Source organism: Polyodon spathula, chromosome 9 (genome assembly GCF_017654505.1).
Source record: "Polyodon spathula isolate WHYD16114869_AA chromosome 9, ASM1765450v1, whole genome shotgun sequence".
Lineage (NCBI taxonomy): Eukaryota > Metazoa > Chordata > Actinopteri > Acipenseriformes > Polyodontidae > Polyodon > Polyodon spathula.
This window is the reverse complement of record NC_054542.1, coordinates 38,931,566-38,952,280: the sequence shown is the minus strand read 5'-3', so window position 1 is coordinate 38,952,280 and position 20,715 is coordinate 38,931,566. Positions and strand designations below refer to the sequence as shown.

General features: G+C 37.2%; 1 protein-coding gene across 3 annotated transcripts in view; it reads right to left on the bottom strand.

Moving 5' to 3' along the window:
• Positions 1 to 20,715, bottom strand: part of LOC121320815 (rho guanine nucleotide exchange factor 7-like) — a 42,202-nt gene that overhangs the window by 9,580 nt on the left and 11,907 nt on the right. For all 3 annotated transcript variants that reach the window (XM_041259472.1, XM_041259470.1, XM_041259471.1), the window contains 12 exons: positions 19,251 to 19,452; positions 17,490 to 17,578; positions 14,112 to 14,206; positions 13,663 to 13,758; positions 11,884 to 12,006; positions 5,878 to 6,016; positions 4,726 to 4,785; positions 2,984 to 3,130; positions 2,321 to 2,407; positions 2,133 to 2,211; positions 1,666 to 1,805; positions 849 to 1,073 (listed from right to left, as the gene is read on the bottom strand). In XM_041259472.1, the coding sequence (XP_041115406.1) occupies positions 849 to 1,073; positions 1,666 to 1,805; positions 2,133 to 2,211; positions 2,321 to 2,407; positions 2,984 to 3,130; positions 4,726 to 4,785; positions 5,878 to 6,016; positions 11,884 to 12,006; positions 13,663 to 13,758; positions 14,112 to 14,206; positions 17,490 to 17,578; positions 19,251 to 19,452 (1,482 nt within the window). The remainder of the gene's footprint in view (positions 1 to 848; positions 1,074 to 1,665; positions 1,806 to 2,132; positions 2,212 to 2,320; positions 2,408 to 2,983; positions 3,131 to 4,725; positions 4,786 to 5,877; positions 6,017 to 11,883; positions 12,007 to 13,662; positions 13,759 to 14,111; positions 14,207 to 17,489; positions 17,579 to 19,250; positions 19,453 to 20,715) is intronic.

Sequence of the window (20,715 nt, the reverse complement as noted above, 5' to 3'; positions counted from 1 at the left end):
ATTTGTATACAAATCCATGGTTCAATAACAAAATCACAGAATAATGATGCTGTACACTTACAGTTCAACAATACATTACAATTTATTATTATTTTTTTTTAATTGAATACATACTGTTGCCAAATATCTCCAGCTTTAGATGTGCTAAATTCTCTACAGTAACACGACTATCTACCTACAACCCATACATTCCATGCATAATGTGTGCACTTGAAGAGCATTGTATTATACCACTTGTTTCATTACCATGGAAACTAGCAGCTGAGTGGAATCAGTTGACAGTCCTAATTATGTTCATGTTTTTGGTAGAAGGTTAAGCCGAGAGGAAGAAAACAAGCGTAGGAAGGATAGAGGTTAAAAAAAAAAAAAAGCAAGGGTGCAGGAGAGTGGAAACAATGATTAGTGGTAGAAACTGCACTTCTACAAAAACACAATCATTTGTACAGTCACTTTAAACTTTATTATTCTCACCCTTGCACCCTGCCTAATTTTCTTCCAAAATCCAAATTGGCAAGAACAAATTACATACCTTGAAAATATAATCATTCATAGATGAATAACGCATGGTGCTTTATTAATGCTTAAGGTACTAACACATTGTTTAGGTTCATATCTATATATATATCTATATATCTATCTATCTATCTATATATATATCTATCTATATATATATATATCTATATATATATATATATATATATCTATATCTATATCTATATATATATATATATATATATATATATATATATATACACATTGTTCATATATATTTCAGTGCAAGTTAATACTATTACCTTCCCTGCCATTCATGGGTCTTGCAGCACAGGGTTAATGAATTTAGGTTTTACCTCCTTATAGCAGAGGGCTGCGGACGGTCGCAACGGGGGTGCAGGTCGCAGGCAACTCAGGCTCCATGGTTTCTGAGTCTTGGGGGGCTCCAGGGGGCCCCACATCATGGTGCTGTGAGGGGTCCCGTGAGAGGAGGGGTGAGGGAGGGTGTGGTAGGCAGGAGTCCCTGTCGCTGGCCTGTTCTCTGAATGCCTGCTGGACGGTGTTACAGGATGTAAAGGGAGCTGGAACAGTAATACGAAAAAAAGGGAATGTTAAGATTTGAAAACTTTGATTTGCTTTGAAAACTAAAAACAGCGAGAAAGAAAGCAGCAGATTTACGAAGTAGAGAATGTGTTGGTTGTCTTTAACCCAGTGTGATATATCAAGGCATTTCTTTTTATTATTTTAAAATAGTGACCTTTCACACACAGCTACTGTCCAGTTCACAAAGTATTATCCTGGCCATTACTGTCGCCACCATAAACAAATGACACACACAACATGTTTTATAGGGGTTTAAAAATCATACCCACCAATTTAATGACACCGTTTTTTTTTTCTTCTTCTCTGAAATCACTTGATTTCAGGCACAAAGCATATTCCTAAAGACTACCTTCAAAAGCCATTTGTTTTCCTTTTGCTTTTACTGCATGTCGTGATATTAATAAGGGGTTCAGTAAACCACTCCAGGGGAGAAAACACCAGCTGGATTATTACAGCAGTTGAGAGGCAGTATTAGGATACGCTGCTGCAGTTAAGAAAATGAAAAATACATTAAAAGAAAATTAAACACATATATATTAAAGCCAGTCATTTCTCTAATGCAGTACTTACTGTGTGACATGGTACAGACAGTGGCTTGATAGTAGGGGTTCCTATACTAGCGAATTTAGCCTGTCTGTGGAGATGATCCACCCAGTCATGCAGATCCTCCTGATTGTTGCAGGTCACTACTATCCGATCTATCATATTTCCTATAGCAAACACAGGCATGTGTATTAAAAGGTAACATATTAATAAATTTATATTTATCAAAATATGTTTTGTATTAGACAAATTATTGCTATAATTTAATAGTGTACTGTTATATCGTACATCAATTAAAATATATTTTTTAAGCAGAGAATACGGTTTAAATATATAATAGGCAGCATATGGCATATTTGGGTTGATTATTATTTCATATATACTTTAAATAGTTGACTTTCATATATTTTATTGTTTTATTTCATTAAAAAAAAAACAGCTCCCCCCAAATAAAATGTATTGTAAATATGAAGAGTTACAAACTCTAACCTTACCTGAAATTTCAAAAGAATTTTTGTTGGTTTCACTATCTTCTAGTTTCAAGATTGTCATTCCAGTTAATGGCAGTTTACCCTAAAAAGAAAAATGTCAGGCCTATTTAAACCATAGTGATGAAACATTACACATCTTACTCAGCATTGCCCCCTGACGTCTCAGAAATGAACCAACAGAAATGTCTTGCCTGGTAAATGAAGCCACTCATCCTGGGACTGGCTGACAACATCAGCAATACATGGGGGAACAGGAGCATGTACCTCTCATTCTTTTCCTGAAAAGATATTGAGACACACGGGTTTGTAACAGAAAATTACAATTCTGAAAACGTGTAAATGACTCACTTCAGTGCGCAAGAATAATTAAGTTGTATCATTGTTAACTAGTGCTGACATTGATACGGATATATATAAAACACAACACAACATACACAGCAGCCTCTATGTAAAAGTTGTAGACAGCAAAAAAGTAAACAAACCAGATTATGTGCGCGCATGCATAGTGATCTCTATGGAATGCCATCTAGGTCAAAAAAGTGTTTTGCTGCTTTAGAGGGAGTCAGAATCTTATGGGATAGAAAAAAGGCAAGCACGTCATTCTGAAATGTCTCGCTTAAACACAGTGCCCAACTTGCTGGAATTATATTATATATATTTCCTTGCGACTTTGTTATGTGCCACTGCTACTATGCTGTCTCTGCCTGAGTTCTGGTCAAGATAATTGCTTTTATGAAATTTGCACTAGTTATAACTCAATTTGTGTCATCAAAATAGTCAGTTACCAGTACAGTATATAATTAATTATCTTGTCATTTCTCCAGACATACAACACATTGTCCCTGGTGTTTCACCTCACTCCCTGCACACTGTATTATCACTTGTGACATGTAGAGGACACTGCCCAGTGTCTTGATGCCTTCTCCCTCCCAGCAGCGAATTGCCTCAGACAGGATCTGCAGCTCCAGCTCCTTCCTCTTCCGTACCTCTTGACATTGCGCCTGTCAAAATTAATAATTTCATTCAGACATATTTCATTTAAACCAGGAGCATTACAACTCATTGGTCAACACAGAATGGCTGTTTTAATTTGGATACCGTTCGTTTAATCTGGATATTGTTAATATCCATGTTCTTTTACCACCACGTTTATGTTGACCTCTAACTGATATTAAATGACGTGATGGATCGATGGATGGATAGAGATCCCCAATATATTTAGTGAAATGCCTTGATTTGTCATCTACAAGATATACTTTGTCACTTCTCAACAGGTCTGTTTGAACAGACCGTCTTCTTTTCACCAACTTACAGAACTTTATCTACCAGTGCTTGTTTGGATTCAAAACTTGAGATGGGCTATGAAATGAGAGCTTTAAATGTTGCCAACCCAGGTTTAAAACATTTACTCAAAAATCAACATTTTATCACCTGCCAATGAAATAAACCACTGAGTAATGACATTTGGCAGGACTAAACAAGACTCAAGGTCTATCACCACCACAGGTCACAGAGATTGATAAACAGGGTCCCACAGATTGTTCTGCTGTAAAAAAAAAAAAAACAAAAACAAAAAAAAAAAAACTAAAGTGCCTCCAACGTATTCAAATCTGTCGCTACTAAACATAGCACATGTGGGACGAAGAAAGAGCTGAAAATCAAGGAAATCCAGTACATGGCAGGCACCTCAACCACAATACCGAAAAACATGCCATCTCTGCCAAAATACTTTGGTTGAAGTTAAATAAAACATGAGAGAAGCTTTGTGCAGCTGCACGTCAAAAACCCAGTTAGCATAAACAGCTTACAAACCAGCCCTGGAATGACACGCTGTACAGAGAAGGTACAGAGCGGCCCATTTTAAAAGGAAGATCACATAGCAGATCTCAAACACCATATCAGAGAGCAGTTCAGGGTGGCCCAATTAGTTCATGCTCTGACTTTTCAACTGTGGAGGCCTGGTATTGAACATGTCTCAATTATGTTCTTACTGTAGCTGTTGTCGCTCAGCATGGATATTGTGTTGTGAATTTGCAGGGAAGAACCCACCTGCTTCACAAAATCAACATAACAAATTCCAAAATAGAAACACTAGAAATAAAGCAAATTAGACAAAAGAAAAAAAAAGAGAAAAAAGGAATAGAATGAATTCCAACCACACCACTAACAACTGAATAATTTGCTCATCATTAATTAATCATGACACTTTCAAACAAAAACTAGGACCACGTCCCATTCTCACTGTGGTCTTTAATATAATAACCCTATTGTTTGTTTTACCTCCATGCTTTGCATTAGGAATAGCACAGATCAGGCATACAATTAACTGAAGCATTGAAAGAAAAAAAGATACACAGTTCTGGAGGTAGTTGACGATTTACAAAGATGGTGTGCGGCTAGATGCCTTTGCACCTACTAAATACATTCACATTCTGTATTTGTAACAGATTCGAATTTTAGCAGTGGGCTTAGCAGGCACACATATACAGCCTACACATTATTATTTTGTGTTGTCTTTTCCAGTATAATGGTCTCTGCGATAGAGAGTGTGCAGTGTAAACTGCTCAGGCTTTTATAGAACAGGACATGGACTTACAGAAAGACTTTTAAAGGTTGTCATGGATTTCTGAATGTCTGGTCGATCAGGGTGATAATCCTAGAAAAAGAGAAGAATGCACATACTGTTATCAGTGTTACGCAGTGGATTTGAATGTGAATTTTGCATAATCCAGAAACCTTTGTGCAGCATCACAGGTCATGTAAAGTCGTACGTTGCAGCAAAAAATATATACAAATCTTTTTGTGTCTCTGCATATTCATTCGGGACTTTGGGTTAAAAAGAAAAAAAAAAAAAAAATCAACACTTTCAAAATAGCCTGAATTGAACCATAATGATTCACCGGTAAAGTCTCAATCAGTCAGAGATTATATTCATCCCAATGCTGACAGCTTTATTGATGATTCAGGTACCCTGTTACAGAGGGTTTTCAAATCAGCACCAGATATGACAGAGGGAAAAGGCTCAGGTTTTGCCAGCAGGGAGATCAGCAATATCTTAGAAAATGCGACACCAGATCATCAACCTCATTATAGAAAAGGCAGACAGTTTCTAGCTCTCAAGTTCTCTGGCTCGAGGGTCCTCTTTATCATGGATGTTGACAGCAGTTTGCCCCGTTAACTGTAAAGGCTCATACTGTAAGGGAAGGGAAGTCAGCAGCCTTAAAATTACAATTGAGCAGTGGCAGTTCTCACTAGCTGATAGGGAGTTGCTCTAGTCTTGCCTCGATGAAACAGGTGCCTCTGACAGCCATTAAAAGGATTCATTACATTGTGCATGAATCAGCATATTTTATAATGCAATACATGCGTTCCCTATATTAGCTGAAAGCTCTTAAATATTTAAGAACAATTAAGAAAAAGTGAACTTGTCTCTTATGAGCCATGACAAATTATTTATGGTGCGAGGCTCCCCCCCCCCAAAAAAAAGAAGGACTACTATTCTTAACGTTCGTTAAATATTTTTAGATTTTTTTATTGTTTTTTTTTTTAGGACGATGTCAGGCTGGTGTCTGAAAATGCCAGCACAGTGACTGCATAAGTACTTTTATGTCTGGGTAAAGCTTACTGAATATATGGCTACAAATAGTAATAGACACATTGAAAATAAATAAATGAGTAGGTTTTGATACTTTTACCATTATACCACTCCAAGTAGGACATTGTTAAAGAGTGGAATAAAGATTTGTACCTCCATGTGTCGCTCAAGCTCTTTAAGCAGGGTTGGGTACTTGTCCAGTCTCATGAAGGGTTTGCTGAGGCCTGTGGTTAGCATGAGGATCCCTGGACTGCTGGCTCCTTTCATTTCCATGAACTCACCAAGCTCTTCACTGATTGAATCAAAACAGAATCATTGTTCTAAAGAGAACATAAAGGAGGACAACACAACATGCTAACTATACTACTATTATTACAATTGCATGGAGCACAGTCGTTGCACTTCACCAGCTTAATGCTGAAATAGATAGAATGGAAACAGTGTGATATGTTTGGTAAGGCTTCCAATTGCCTAACAAGATGAGCTACCAACACAAACTAGGGAGAATTTACATAGGCCCTCAAATAGGAAAACCATTTTGAAGATCCTTGACTCCTACCAAACATGAGAAAAGGCACACTCAGACCCTGCTCTCATTCAAGGAGCACGACAGCCACAAAAGGAATTACATGTTTTGTACTAGACTGACACCCGCAAGTACAGTGTGGCTCATGATGATCAAATATGAAAAGTGTTTAAAACACTTTTTTTCTCAGTTCTGTGTGAAACAGGACATGTCAGAGTTTTAATAGAAAACAACAATATGGTCAGTGTCTCTGTTTTAAGAAACTGGCTCCAGGATTTGTACTTCCAGCCAAACTCTCATTAAAAAAAAAAAATACAAGTACAAAAGAAATAGAGGAACCGATAATGTCTGAAAGCTTCCTCGCGCTGTCGAATGTTAGCTCATGCTTTATTTAGGGATTTTCAGCACATCATGAGTTCTGGTTGTCAGTAGTCACACACATAAGAAGTCAGTAGTCACATGTATGCAGGCAACCATATCAGAAGTGACCTTGGCATCTCAAATTTGAAATTAAAACTAATCAACTGTCCTTTCACTGGATGATTTAGAATTTTGCTCAAGCCAGCAGAAAATCACTGTCAGTTTAAAATGATCATACTAATATTCCCCACCCACCTCAAGCACCTACTTTCTAGTTTTTCACTTTCTCAATGCAGTTAAGCACCCAGTGGATGCAAATCCCTGTTGAGATGCAGCAGACAATTAATACCCAAATTTCAATGGCAATTAAAATGGTAATTAAAAGTACTAAAAATAAAATGTGTCAAATCTTAGACAAACACTGAGTTTTTAATCAATGACTCTATGTACTGCACTGCACAGTGCATGGATAAGGGTGAAATCAAATTACATTTGGTAATACGTATATGTTTTGATTAATCAGGTTTCAAATAAAGAACCGTTCAAAAGATTTAAAAAAATAATAAATTTAATCCAGCGAAAAGATACCGACATTGCTGAACAGAAAATAGGAGGCACTTTTTTACACAGAGAATTGTGAGGGTCTGGAATCAACTCCCCAGTAATGTTGTTGAAGCTGACACCCTGGGATCCTTCAAGAAGTTGCTTGATGAGATTCTGGGATCAATAAGCTACTAACAACCGAACGAGCAAGATGGGCCGAATGGCCTCCTCTCGTTTGTAAACTTTATGTTCTTATGTTCTAACAGTCTCAGAAAAAGATGTGGTTTAACAAACACATATCCTCAGCCATTGACTTAAAAGTGCTACCACATTCTCAGTCTTGACGAATTATAAGATGGCCTTTAAAGGATGAATGTGAGCGAACCATACGATTGAGCCCTGCTGGTTCTGGAAGAGCTTTCAAAACCAATAGTCTTCCTGCTTATTAACACTGAGGGTGCAGCAAATTGCTTCACTTGCACCAAGTGGGAGGCGTTTGCTGTTCACACTGCAAATTGTGGCTTTTTTTATTTTTATTTTTTTACAGCTTCTCTCATTAAGTCTTTGGTAAACAAAGGATGTTAAAAATGGTTTGCAGGCCATTAACCCTTGGACCTAAACTCACAGAGTGACTCTCAAAATCACTTTAAATTCTAAAATAAAGTTAAAAGCACCTCCAGCTTCAGCAAGTATGGCTGGATAGCGGCCTAGCAACAATCTATATTTTACTTCATATCTGGCCCTAGAAATGGGTTAAAAAAAAAAAAAAAAAAAAGAGCGACTTTAGGGCCTATCCTTTCTAAGCCGTGAGCTGGCATTAAACCCCACATTTACAAAAGCACAAAAGGGGGGCTCAATTATCCTTTTGTGAGGTACTTTTGAAACCGGTGCACCTCAAGGACAAACAAAGCAGCCAAAAAAAAAAAAAAAATCCATTAATACAGGCTGCAGCTGACACCACTTAAAAACAAGGCTCTCCATAAATACAGCATTTACACTGTACTTACTCAAACAATAATGGGCAGTCAGCTACTGCTGTAGAAGAAATTTACTGAGAACAGAACCATCATTTAGCTGCCCTGTAACTGACAATTAAACTGACACTTTTGTAGTGAATAGAGGGTTGTTTTTATCACTCAACTACATTTTAAAGTTTGAAAATTACTAAAAAGCTGTATTTGTTTTTATAAAAGTGCTGTTAAATTAACTAAATGGTCACCTGTCAGAATCTCAGATTTCACTTTTTTCTTTCAATTTTTACTGTAATTGTAAAAAAAAAAAAAAAAAAAGACACACATTATCATGCCGAACACAAGCCACAACATTTGCTTCACAAATAACACTTTCACATCATCTTTTATCATTTAACAATGTTGCCATGACAATATTCTGAGAAAAGAGCAAGCTATCACATACCAAACGAGGATGACAACAGCTGGCTAGTCTTTCAAACTCCTCACATGCAAACTAGAGCTAATTTGAAATGACTTACATGTCCTGCCTGGGGCTCTGTTTGTAGTATATAGAGCATGAGCTCTCAGAACTGAGAGGTCTTATACTTCTGCACAGACACCGCATTCTGACAGGGCTGCACAGCTTCAGGACCCGTCAATTCTTCAAGATCTTCTTGTGGGTAATTTCTTGGCTTTGAGCTCCTAAGTCTTACTGTTGTCTCCATGCAATGCTGGCTTTGTTAGTCTGCTGCAGGGAGGCAGGGCTAAGGGCTTTGGGTTTAACTGGATTTAACTCTTTCACGAACATCCAATGTTGGGTTATAAAAAAATAAATAAAAAAAAAAAAAATCACATGTCTACTACTGAATGCGAATGAGATGGTGTCCAGCACAGGGAAAGCTAATCTGGCTAAATCAGTTCAAAGGACAGCTCACAGAAATAGAAAGCTTGATCTTACTTCTTTTAGAAGATGATTGTACAAGTATTAAACAAATACAAGATCAGTAGAAGAGGTAAGATATCCTTCATTCAAATCCCTGATTTGAAAGAATCAGCTGAAGGTATAGGTATTAATAACGAGCAAGCTGCCTCGCGCTTTATCTTATTGTGTGCCGTAAAAAACATACCAGTAAGCTATTAGGTGAGTTGACCTATTTAAAGTGCTGATTTCTGTCTGTAATACAGTGAGTTTATATGTATATCTAAATACAAGGAGCTTTTGAGGGACGGTGGGAGAAAGTAGTAACTATAGAATTATGGGTAATCGATATATGTAAATTTCAGCATTATATATGTGCCAATCAAATTGCACAAAAGTTGCCAAAAGACTTCTACACTCACAGTTTTAAAAGTCATAGTACAGTAACTGCATACATGTTTCGCCCTGTTTGGCTACTTTCACGTGATTTGATTGGCTCTTGTAATGCTGAAATTTGCATATCCTGATTACCCATATATAGATATAGCACTTTATGAACTGCTCTAAAATTCTTAAGATGAAAAATCCCACCTGACAAACGACACTTGTATTCAATTTGAGTTGACAGAGAAATTTAAGTGACTTATTCCCCTCATCTTTCTTAACAGGGGTCATCAGTTAACTAACAAGAAAAGATTAATTTTAATAGCAAATACATTCCTGGTATTAAGATTTCAAACTTCATAAAACCTACTGAATTAGCAATAGTTCACTGGGGCTTGTCCATTAGTCCAGCATACCCATTTTATCATTCCCAACCTGCATTATTTTTAGGGATCTGGAGAGTTCACTGAACTTATATGCACATCCACTGAAAAAGATTGAAATGGTAATAGCTTGTGAATGGTCTTAAGCACCAGGACCACAGGTGCACAAACTAACTATAAGGGTGTATGCATTACACTGCAAATCACACCAGTGTGTGTTCGCAAATTTCTATGCATATAGCTCTATTAATAGTCAGACAGTGGGGTTTTCTTTAACAATCTCCCCTTCGTTCCTCCACCATTATGAAGCCTCACAGCTTTACATCAATCCAACAGGCCGTTTAAAATTTATAAGCATCACAAGCTGTAATACAGCAAACATCCAGACAAGAAACTACATAAACAGTATGAGTGCTGCATATGCAGAGGGCACACACAATAAGGACATGGGGTTGGATGATTCTACATAACAAGGTTACTGTCTAAAGCCCGGAACAGACAGGCGTGGCATTTTGCCACCTGTATCGCTGCAGTTGCTTTAATATGGTGTTGGACAGATACTGCTAGTCCCGCTGTGACATCAAGCGGAGCCGCGTGGTGTCGTCGGTGGATTAACCAATCACAGCCAAGTGGCGTCAACACATGCATGACAGGAAAAATCATTAATGAAACTGTAGCCTACAGAGGTGTCCAAGCACCTTGAAGTGTCTGACCCTCCCATATTTCATACAAGGACAGGCAGATCAGTATTTCATACATCACCCCTAAGAAGCATCCTTCCTGTAGTCAATCTGATACTGTTAAAGCTTTTGTCTTTGTCTTTTTTTTTTTTTTTTTTTTTTTTAAATCATTTCTGTAGTTCCCTACTATTTTTACTAAATAACTGGCTGTGAAGTCTTTTCTATCATTTTGAGAGAAAAAATATATACACTATATTGTATGTTTCTTTGCTAAGCTGATCGCTCATTTCATACACCTGCATATATGACAGAAAAACAGCTTTGATAACCAGGCCAGTGTTTTTATTTAGTAGTTTTTATTTAGTATATGGGGGCATTACAGCCATGGCCAAATGTTCTGCATCACACCCTATAGAATCAACTATTTTTGCTTCATAGTCAAATAAAACCTGCTAAAATAATGTTATGTTAACATATTTTGTTGTTTTCAAAAAATTAAAAAATGTGACATTTCAAACATGAATACTGTATTACTATTGTAGTTCCCTGTAGACTTTTGTGATATCCTTTTGTAGTTTCTTTGATTGCATAATGTTAAATAAAATATCAAAGTTATATTCATTATATAAACAATTATGTCTCCATCCTCCTAACATTCTAGGTGATGCAAAATTTTTGGCCATATATGTAAATTATACTTGAGTACATAACCCACGGTGTGGTACTGACAACTATTGTATTGTACCATTCCATTTTTCTACAATAATCTAAGAAAAGTCAGTCGCATAGTGCATAATGCTCATGTGTGCCCGGGTGCAGACTAGCGGTATCACACCGTAAAAATGTCCAGTGGTGCCACGTCACGCCCGTCTGTTCCGGGCTTAAAAGTATCCGGTACCCTTGCAGTAAAAGAACACAGTGCACGATGAGACTGAAACTTGCGTTGTAAACCACAAAATACACCAACCATTTTGTCTTCATTCTATCCGCAACATATCCTAAAATCACAATGGTGTTCCAACCTATTGCCAAAACTGATGTGTTGATTACATGTCTGTAACTGTATATGTTTTGCCTGATTTTCATACACATGGTAGTGGAACACAGTTCATCACATTCTACACTGGTGCAGCAGATTAATCATATAGTTTCAAAAGAGAACAGACATTACAACACTGAAGCCAGTTTCTTGAAACACACCATGACACCAAAGCTTAATTATCCCTCCTATACCATTTTATGTGCTTATACCATGTCTAGTAGCAAAGAAACATCACTGAGCAGTGTCTCATGAAAGTCACTGGTGTATGCAAGTTGTGCATCCAGTCAGTGTATAGGTGTCCATTGTAATTCCACTTGAAATGCCTTTTACAATTAACAACATATGAGCCATAAGTGCCGAGTGACATACCTGTGTTCTGTAAGGACATTTACTGCTGAAGGGTGATTAGCACAATAGGCAATGTAAAGGCTTTTTATCTGGGGCATCAGGTTCAGGAAGAATCCCCCAACCCTCTGCTGAGCATCAGGCAACCTGGGCATACAAAAATGAAAAAATTAACCAAACAGACTTGGATTGTGTGCGCAATCTCTGCAAAGTAAGTAGTGCCAATTAAGCCAAGTACTAAAACCAACACAAATCTACAAAACGAGATGGCCACATTGTTAGGTCTGATGTTCAAGGCATGGTACCTTGGAACAAAGTGATTCACATTTAGGCAAACAGCCATCTTTTAAAAATGTTTCTAGAAGGACAACATCACTGTATCAACAGTGTTATACTTGCTTGCTACATTTTCAAGGAAAATGTACAGAATGCAAGTTCATATTAATACGCAACAAGATATGACATAACCGATTTCTGCATACCATAACATTCAGTAACAGCTACTGAACATGTACTTGGAGCACTTGCTCTGGCCACAGATATACTTACCTTTAACTATAAGCATACAAACAAAACCCATTTTAAACAACATCTGATAAATACATATTAGTAAATATGGTGAATACTACTAAGGACTCTAAACCAACATGTCATTTTTGCAAATACCATCAGCATAAACCTATACTGTAACATTTCTGTTACAAATCGTACACTTGAAAAGATGTTCATAAAACACCCTTATGTATATAAAGAATATGATAAATCAGAGTATACAAGGAAGTGGATACTACGACACCTATGAACACTACTCTAGTTCATTAATGCTAAATCAACGTTAATAGTTTAGATTATATTGTAGTTGTTTTTAGATACATTCATAGAATTACTTTATTTTTCAATCAGTTCTGAAATGTAATCTCCAACTCAAAAAAAAAGCCTAAAAATATTTTAACAGCAATTGAAATAATCTGTGAGCATGAAAAGAGCTTGACATATTTCAAGTGTACCACAAGATGGCACTGCACTTGTCAAGATAAATAATAACTCAGTAAAGCAGCTCTGTAAATTAAAGCAGATACAATTTATTTTATGAATAAATGGTTTTGAAAAGAACTTAGAATGCAAATATAAAAAATGTATGACATATTATTTTGAAAGTAGCAAGCAAATAAATGCAATGCTATTTAATTTCATGGCTACCAGTTGAAACTTTCGCCAATTACTTTAGCTTCATTATTTAGCTGAAAATTTGTATTTCGATAATACTTTACCCACGATGGTCCAGCGAGAAAATTTACATACAAATAATTCAAGATGCAAGAAAACACAACTGATCAACACATTTTCAACAGGGCGATGGGATTAAATAGTTATATCTGTTCTTTTTTCTGCAGTTAACCCTGTACACAAGGAAATTGGTTAGTATGAGTTGTAATATAGTTCAATACCTGTCATTGTTTGTTCTGTTTGGTTTACAAACCTCTACAGGAAAAAACACTGATTTAAATGTTTTCCATTATCTTATCATTCACTCACAGCCCACAACTACACAATTGCAAACTCAGTTGTGTCAGCCAAGGCATCAACCTGACCTGTAGCCTGGAAAACAGGAACATCAACCTTCTTTTTGTATGCAGTGAACAAAGAAAAAGACTACCGACACTCACTGTATAGGATCAGAATGTAGGGACAATTACATAATTCACTGCAGACATTTTAAAACACCAAACAGTTTCCAGTTCCTGCAAACAAACATGCCCATGGTAATGAAGTTATCAGGGAAATCATTCACAGAGTACTTACTTTGTGCATTCCTCTAAGGACTGGACAAGCATCTGCTGAAAAGTGCTGATTTCTTCCAGGTTTCCCAGTATATGAGAGATATCAGAAGAACTTATCCTACATTTACCAAACAAAGTGCAAAGAGTGAAGATATCAGCAACAAATGAAACTGTGTTTAGATAAATATTGATAGAGTAGAATTGAAGTGCATAATATTTAACAACTTTTCATTACCATTCATGTTGGGTTACCCCAAAGTATTAAGGGATGCAAGATTCTGTTTAGTTCACAGTGAATGGGTGAACCATATTAGTGCCTATAGAAAAGACTACTGAACATGAAATAAATAGCCCTACTTTATAAAGACTAACATCTATATTTGACATGCAGATCTTTTGCAAAAAAAAAAAAAACACATTTAAACCCCCAAAATAACACTAGAACTAACCAAAACTGAAGGCCTCACTTACTTATCTGTGGCTTGCAATGAACGCAGGTAATTTGATAGAAGATTCTGAAGTTCCTTAGCATATTCACACTCGGTTTCTAAAATATTCTGCAACACCTGAAAACAAAACATATATACATAATTGGATATTCTAAATTGGGAAAAAAAAAAAAAAAAAAATAAAAAAAAAATAAAAATTGGCGACTACGAAATAAAAAAAAATAATTACACACACACACACACAAATCAGCCAATTGTCAACAATATCCCAAGCACTCCACAAATCTGGCCTGTATGGTAGGGTGGCAAGAAGGAAGCCACTACTCAAGAAATCCCACCTTGAATCCTGTTTGAAGTATGCAAAAAAACAGTCAGGAGATTCTGTAGCCATACGGCAAAATGTTTTGTGGTCCGACGAAACTAAAATGGAATTTTTTGGCCTAAATGCAAAGCGTTATGTTTGGCGCAAACCCAGCACAGCGCCTCACCCAAAGAACACCATCCCTACTGCGAAGCATGGTGGTGGCAGCATCATGTTATGGGGATGTTTCCCCATCGGCAGGGACTGGGGCAAATGAAAAAAAAAAAAAAAATGAATGAAGCAAAGTACAGAGAAGTCCTTGAAGAAAAGCTGCTGCCCTCTGCAAGAAAAGTAAGAGAAACACCCAATCACGGGCTGATTTTGATATTCTGAACCCTGGAACACTAAGGCACAGTTTTAATCTAGAGAGTGTATCTAGATCCAGCTCTGTTTAGATCAACTGAACAGGACTCAATGTGTTTCAAAGCCAACCCGGTACTGTACCCTCTTTGTGGGAGCAATGTTGTTAAGTTTCTGCAGCACCCTTTGTGAACCACATACACATCTTCAATAATAAAATTCAGTCATTGCCAAACAGTACAAACACTTCCTGTAGCACACTTCATCGCTTCGTTTCCACCGATTCCCCTGGAGAAAGGAGTTGGTGAAAATCAGACACTGAGCCATTCACATGGACTCTGAATTCAGGGTTTCTTTCCCCTCCCGTGCCTCTGCACGTTACTTCCTGAATGCTCCTATTCATTTCAAGGGAAGAAAAAAAAAGTTCAGATCATTTTATTCTGTTCCCCATCTGTTGGGGAGCTGAAATTAGACCCTAAGAGTAAAAAAACATCCTCTCTATTCTAATATTCTCATGTTTTCTTTAAAAGAAATCTGAAACAGCTCAGCCACAAATCACCCCATCATTGTATAAACAAAGCATTAAGAGTACTGAGGCAGCAAGAGAGACAGATGGATAGACAGTGTCAGACAGTTATTTAGAGTGCTCTGAGGGGGAGGAAAGATAATATAATGAAGTGCCTATGGCATGCGAGATGAGCTTCAGAACTACCAGGCCTTATTTTAAAAAGTCATGACAATGCAAAACACAAATGTTACACTGCCTCTCCTTCACACTTTAATACAGTAGCCAACAGTTCAGCTTAAGGAAATACTGGCCCATATCCAATACAGCTCCATTAAGGTAAAAAAAACTAAAATGTGTTAAATGGAGGTAATACTAACGACATTTACTACTGGAAACAGAAGGGGCCAATACCAACAAATGCCTTTGTCCCCGATCAAGCTACGGTAGCAGAGAGGGGAACATTTGCAGCCAATAACTTTCAGGCTTCATCCGACTCGCATTCCAAACCATTCAACCGCCTCAGGCGGAAATATTCCTGTTTTTCATGTTAGTATGAAAGAGAAGGGTTGACTGTCAGTTGCTGGAATTGCTGGGTAATTTTCATTAGACACTAAAGCAAAGACTGCTTTCAAAATGAATAAAAACCACGTTTTGGTTAGTTCGCTTGCTGTATATACAAAAAAGGAAATCTCTGAATTGTTACATTTTAACAAGAAACCAAGTGATAAAATTCACACTGCTTTTTCCCATTAAACACTAAATGCTAGCTCGATGGGGGGCCTTCTAACATGCATGCAGTTACTGTATTGTCACCAGGTTTCATTTCTAGTCAGCTTCTAGCCCAAACCTCCTTAACCAGGATTAACAGCAGCATTCCGCACGGACACTTCAATAATCACCCTTCTTCCCCTCAGTCTCCTCTCTACATCCCGACTGCTGCAGGGTCCCATGAGGTGTCAATAACGTTGCACAATATCCTTCCTCCCGGCACACAATGAAGCAAGGCCCTTTAACAAATGCATGTACACGGCCCTTTCTACTGAACAGTCCTTGTGCTCCATCGTGTAACTAATGAATGCCTGATACCATCCCTGCTCAACAGTAATGTGAAGCTCACTGAACGTAGAAGGCGTGGAAAGCCTCAACTGTTTTTGACAATACACAGGCACACAAACATAGCCTGCCGACTGCCTGAGGCATAACTGTCACCCACAAAACAGACAGAAAATGACCTACATTGAGCCATACCCACGTAACCCTGCACACTGCTGAATAAAGGCTAATGCACAACCAGCAAAATGTTCTTTATTTTTATTTTATCCTCCCCACAGAAAGCTGCCCAGAATCAACCAAGTTCAAGATGGCAGATATTCATCAAGAGGTTTCCTCTTCCGAATGCTGCCTTGAAGCTAGAGTGGAGAGCGGGAGGTCTTTAGTGCAGAACTACAGTAGGAGTGAGCACCTGCTGACGTCATCAGTTCTGGAGAATACGGTCACAAAAAGTGGTTGTATATTTAAGCAATTCATTGTCAATATTACAAATACAATGGCAAGCAATGGTTAACTGGAGCAAGACCCAGCTCACACTCTATAAATAAAGAGCTGAAGTGACTGCTGTAACTATAGGGATATTGATCAGCGGGTCACACAAAGCAAAGAACTCCATTCAAAAGGGCAGGTGTGGGTTTTTTGGGGTTTTTTGGGGTCCCCCCCCCCCAAAACAAGTTTTCTAGTTATTATTGGATATCTTTACACTCAACAGCAATGAATGCGCAACCTCAAATTCATACAACTGCTGTTTTAAAAATGGAATTTGCCGTGTTAGTATGTTTTATTTTTTCCTTTGTTTTTACATTTTTTTTGTCCTCATAATAGGATAGCCAGGCTGTGGATTTCAGTGAGCTGTAACACATTTGGCATTACTTCTGAATAATCCAGTAAACAGTTTTATCCACCAGCAGCAGGAGCAATACTGGACATGATCTTCAACATCTTCTGCACCCACTCGGTACGCTATAGAACCGCTCCACAACCCCAGTACCGCAATCCCTTACTACAGAACACATGACATTCGTGCCAAAAAATTTCAATAAAAAAGGACCACATAGGCTTTGTTATTTACACGTTTTAATTAAAATACTACAAATCAGTTAACTGGATATGCATGCAATTAAACAGAAGCCAATGGGCTTATCAGCCACACAGCATATATTACTAAACAATGTACTTACCACATTGTAATACGTTTTGCTAATTGCAGATGTGTCAAAGCCTTTAGGAGGGCTTTTGAGGGTTGCGGATTTCGGAGAAACTGGCTTCTCTAAAAGAGAAAAAGTGAGTGAATTTTTTGTCAAAAAGGACCCCATTTATTATTTCTGCTGTAACTAAGGTGATTACACAAAAGCAATTGCATTCAGAAACTGTGTGCAGAATATCAATTTTATATAATCAGGAGTCTGCAAATGGAAAATAATTCAAAACACAGTCTGTAGCAGCTAGCTGTTGCTGTATCACTTTGATCAAATGTCTGCCAGTTATTTCACAAATGTAAAAAGATTCTCAAATTCTTAGTACCTTTACACTGGACCGCAGTTCATGGTTCTGCATCGGGTTCAATCCATCACTAATAGTTACATTGACATATGAAAGCAGTAACACCCTCTACATGAAGATTTGCATTGGAAGTCACAGGCTAGATCTTTACATTGATTTAGTCAGAAACTGATCTAAGTCAATATCTGGTAATTCTCTCTGTATAATATATTGTGGTCATTTCCACGAAAGTATTTGGTATTCATGCAAAACATTAGAACCACTTGCTTAAAAGTAGAAACTCCTTATCTTAAAAGCTTTGGCCCATTATTTGTCTTTGGCTGAAGAACTTAAGAGTTTTTTTTTTTTTTTTTTTTTTTATCAGCTGCCCTATCCCAGGAATTGTTTTAGAGGGAGTCACATTACAACGGAACATCTCAAACCCTATTTGGAAAAGGATGTTCTCTCAAGAATGAAAGACTTCCCGTGTTTGTTAGCTGATGGCCGTTTCTTCCTGCCTCTCGCTGTGAGTCACTGTGCTTTGTAAAACAGACCTTCTCCTTCCATACAGTACCTACAGTTTGCAACCCACCTTTGAGGAACTGCTTGCTAAACAGAAGACTGCATTTATCACTGCTCATGGACATCATATTATTGAAATCTGCTGTCTGTTCAGCATAACAATTAGTGACTCTTGTGATGGCTAGTTTGTGATATGGATACTTATTGGATCACAGACCACCATAAGTCAGACTACGTACAGCTATTATGTTAGACTTTTGATCACTTCCAAGTTAGAACAGAAAAAAAAAAAAATTGCAATCCAGGGACAAAAGGTCATACTGTACCAGGCTATATATAACCGACAGGAACGCCCACCCCCCACAGCACTACCGTTTCTTATCAAGTAGAAAGACTCAAAATCTAGACCTAGTGAATATAGCCAGAACTCTCTTAAGATAAGAAGACCCTACTTCATTTTTCCTTTTTGTTTTTACTTAATATTAAACATAAAAACACTCGGTTTTTAATGTAAACCGATGCTAAAGCTATTAACATTTCTTATATATCAAACACAAAACCATAAAAAAATTGGCATACAAAAAGCAGGTTACATTAATACCTACAGAGAAAACTCATTGTGGTCATAAATTTATTTTCGATTTCTTTTTAAGACTATTATCCCTTCTCACTTCCATGAAAACAACAACTGACTAATCCGCTTTGTATGATCCATTCAGAGCTCAAGGGTAAACGTTAGGAGCTCTTCATGCAACAGATGACAGGCAATGTTTCACAGCTCCACACAATTAATGTATTTTATATTTCATTGCATATCATCTTTTTCAACATCCCCAGGCTATTTTGGATGTCCATTTCCTTCACACCACAACAATATCTGCTCTGTAATTCATGAAAGTTATTGCTCAGTTCTGATAATGAGAAGCCATGTAACCCACCACTTCCTTTGACTTCTCTGACGTAGTTGCTGGGGAACCACCCGGATTTTCCGTTTAGCGTTCCCTCCCACCAGCCCCCCTCCTCTACCCGCAAGACGTGGATGATTTCCCCCTTGGCAAAGGAGAGCTCATCCTCGTTGGTCTGCTGAAAATTAAACCGTGCTTTCACCACCAGCTGATGGTTGCTGTTATCAGTCATGTCCTGAAAGGAAGAATAAAGAATGTTATACACCATCACAACCTTTCCAACCAATCAGATCGCTCCGTTGCCATAGGATGTGTCATGATACACTACGGATTTTCATTTCCGTAGGTGAATGAAATCAAACTAGTTTAAGCTTGGGGGAAAAAAAAAAAAAACATTCATCACATTACTGCAGAAGTGTGCAAAGTCTTCCAGAATTTCTGGATTAGGGATACAGACCTAATCCCTACCATTTGTATTTTTTTTAATCAAGCGAAATTAGTGTAAATCTTTTAGACACACTAGCAAATCTTGTTGATGATTTCTTGTAATAGACAGAATATAAAACGTTGTCTATATTTCATTAACCACACTAAACACTGCATCACAATGATTTTTATTTATTTATATATATATATATATATATATATATATATATATATATATATATATATATATATATATATATATACACACACACACACACACACACACACATATATCTATGATAATAAATGACAATTTCTTTCTATGGCTCTAAATCATTCATGCTCCTGACAGAAACAAAAACAGGAAGCTTAAAAAAAAAAAAAAGTGTGGGTGATACCAGTACTGTAGCTATGGGTAATGGAGGTGGCTGGAATGCATTATTGAATTTAATTTATACAACAGAGATATATTTTACCAAAAAAAAATGAGCCATCATACACTGCAGTATTCTTTGCGGTCATGGTTTAATTGTTTATACTTAAACCGCTGTGGTTAATATTAATAAGCCAGACAATACCAAACAGATCATGAACGAGACTCCAACCACTTAACGCTACAAGATTTTTCATTGGGTGACAAGAGACCAGAAGCGACACGACAGGTTTTGATTCACTGTAAACTGTACGGTATTATGCTGCCTTTAATTGCTGTTTGGGCTTTATGCATATTGTGCTTCTATTATATTGTTACTTAATAACTACTTAATAACTACTTATTGAAGCAATGTGAACTAGTACCACAACTGTTTTTTTATTATTATTTTTTGCCAGTGGTACATTGGTGTAAAGTATAATAGTGTAATTGTTTAGTAACTTACGTGTATATGATCATTAAAATATATTGAAATGCTCATCCCTAGTCTAGCTGTATTTGGGTATCCAAAAAAAAAAAAAAAAAAAAACAAAAGAAAGAGCACACGCTTTAAGGTATTTTTCTATGAAGTAAAGGTGTAGGACAGCCATCATTTGTTTTTAAGTGCAGTGAACTCAGAGGTAAAGAACCTGACAGGCC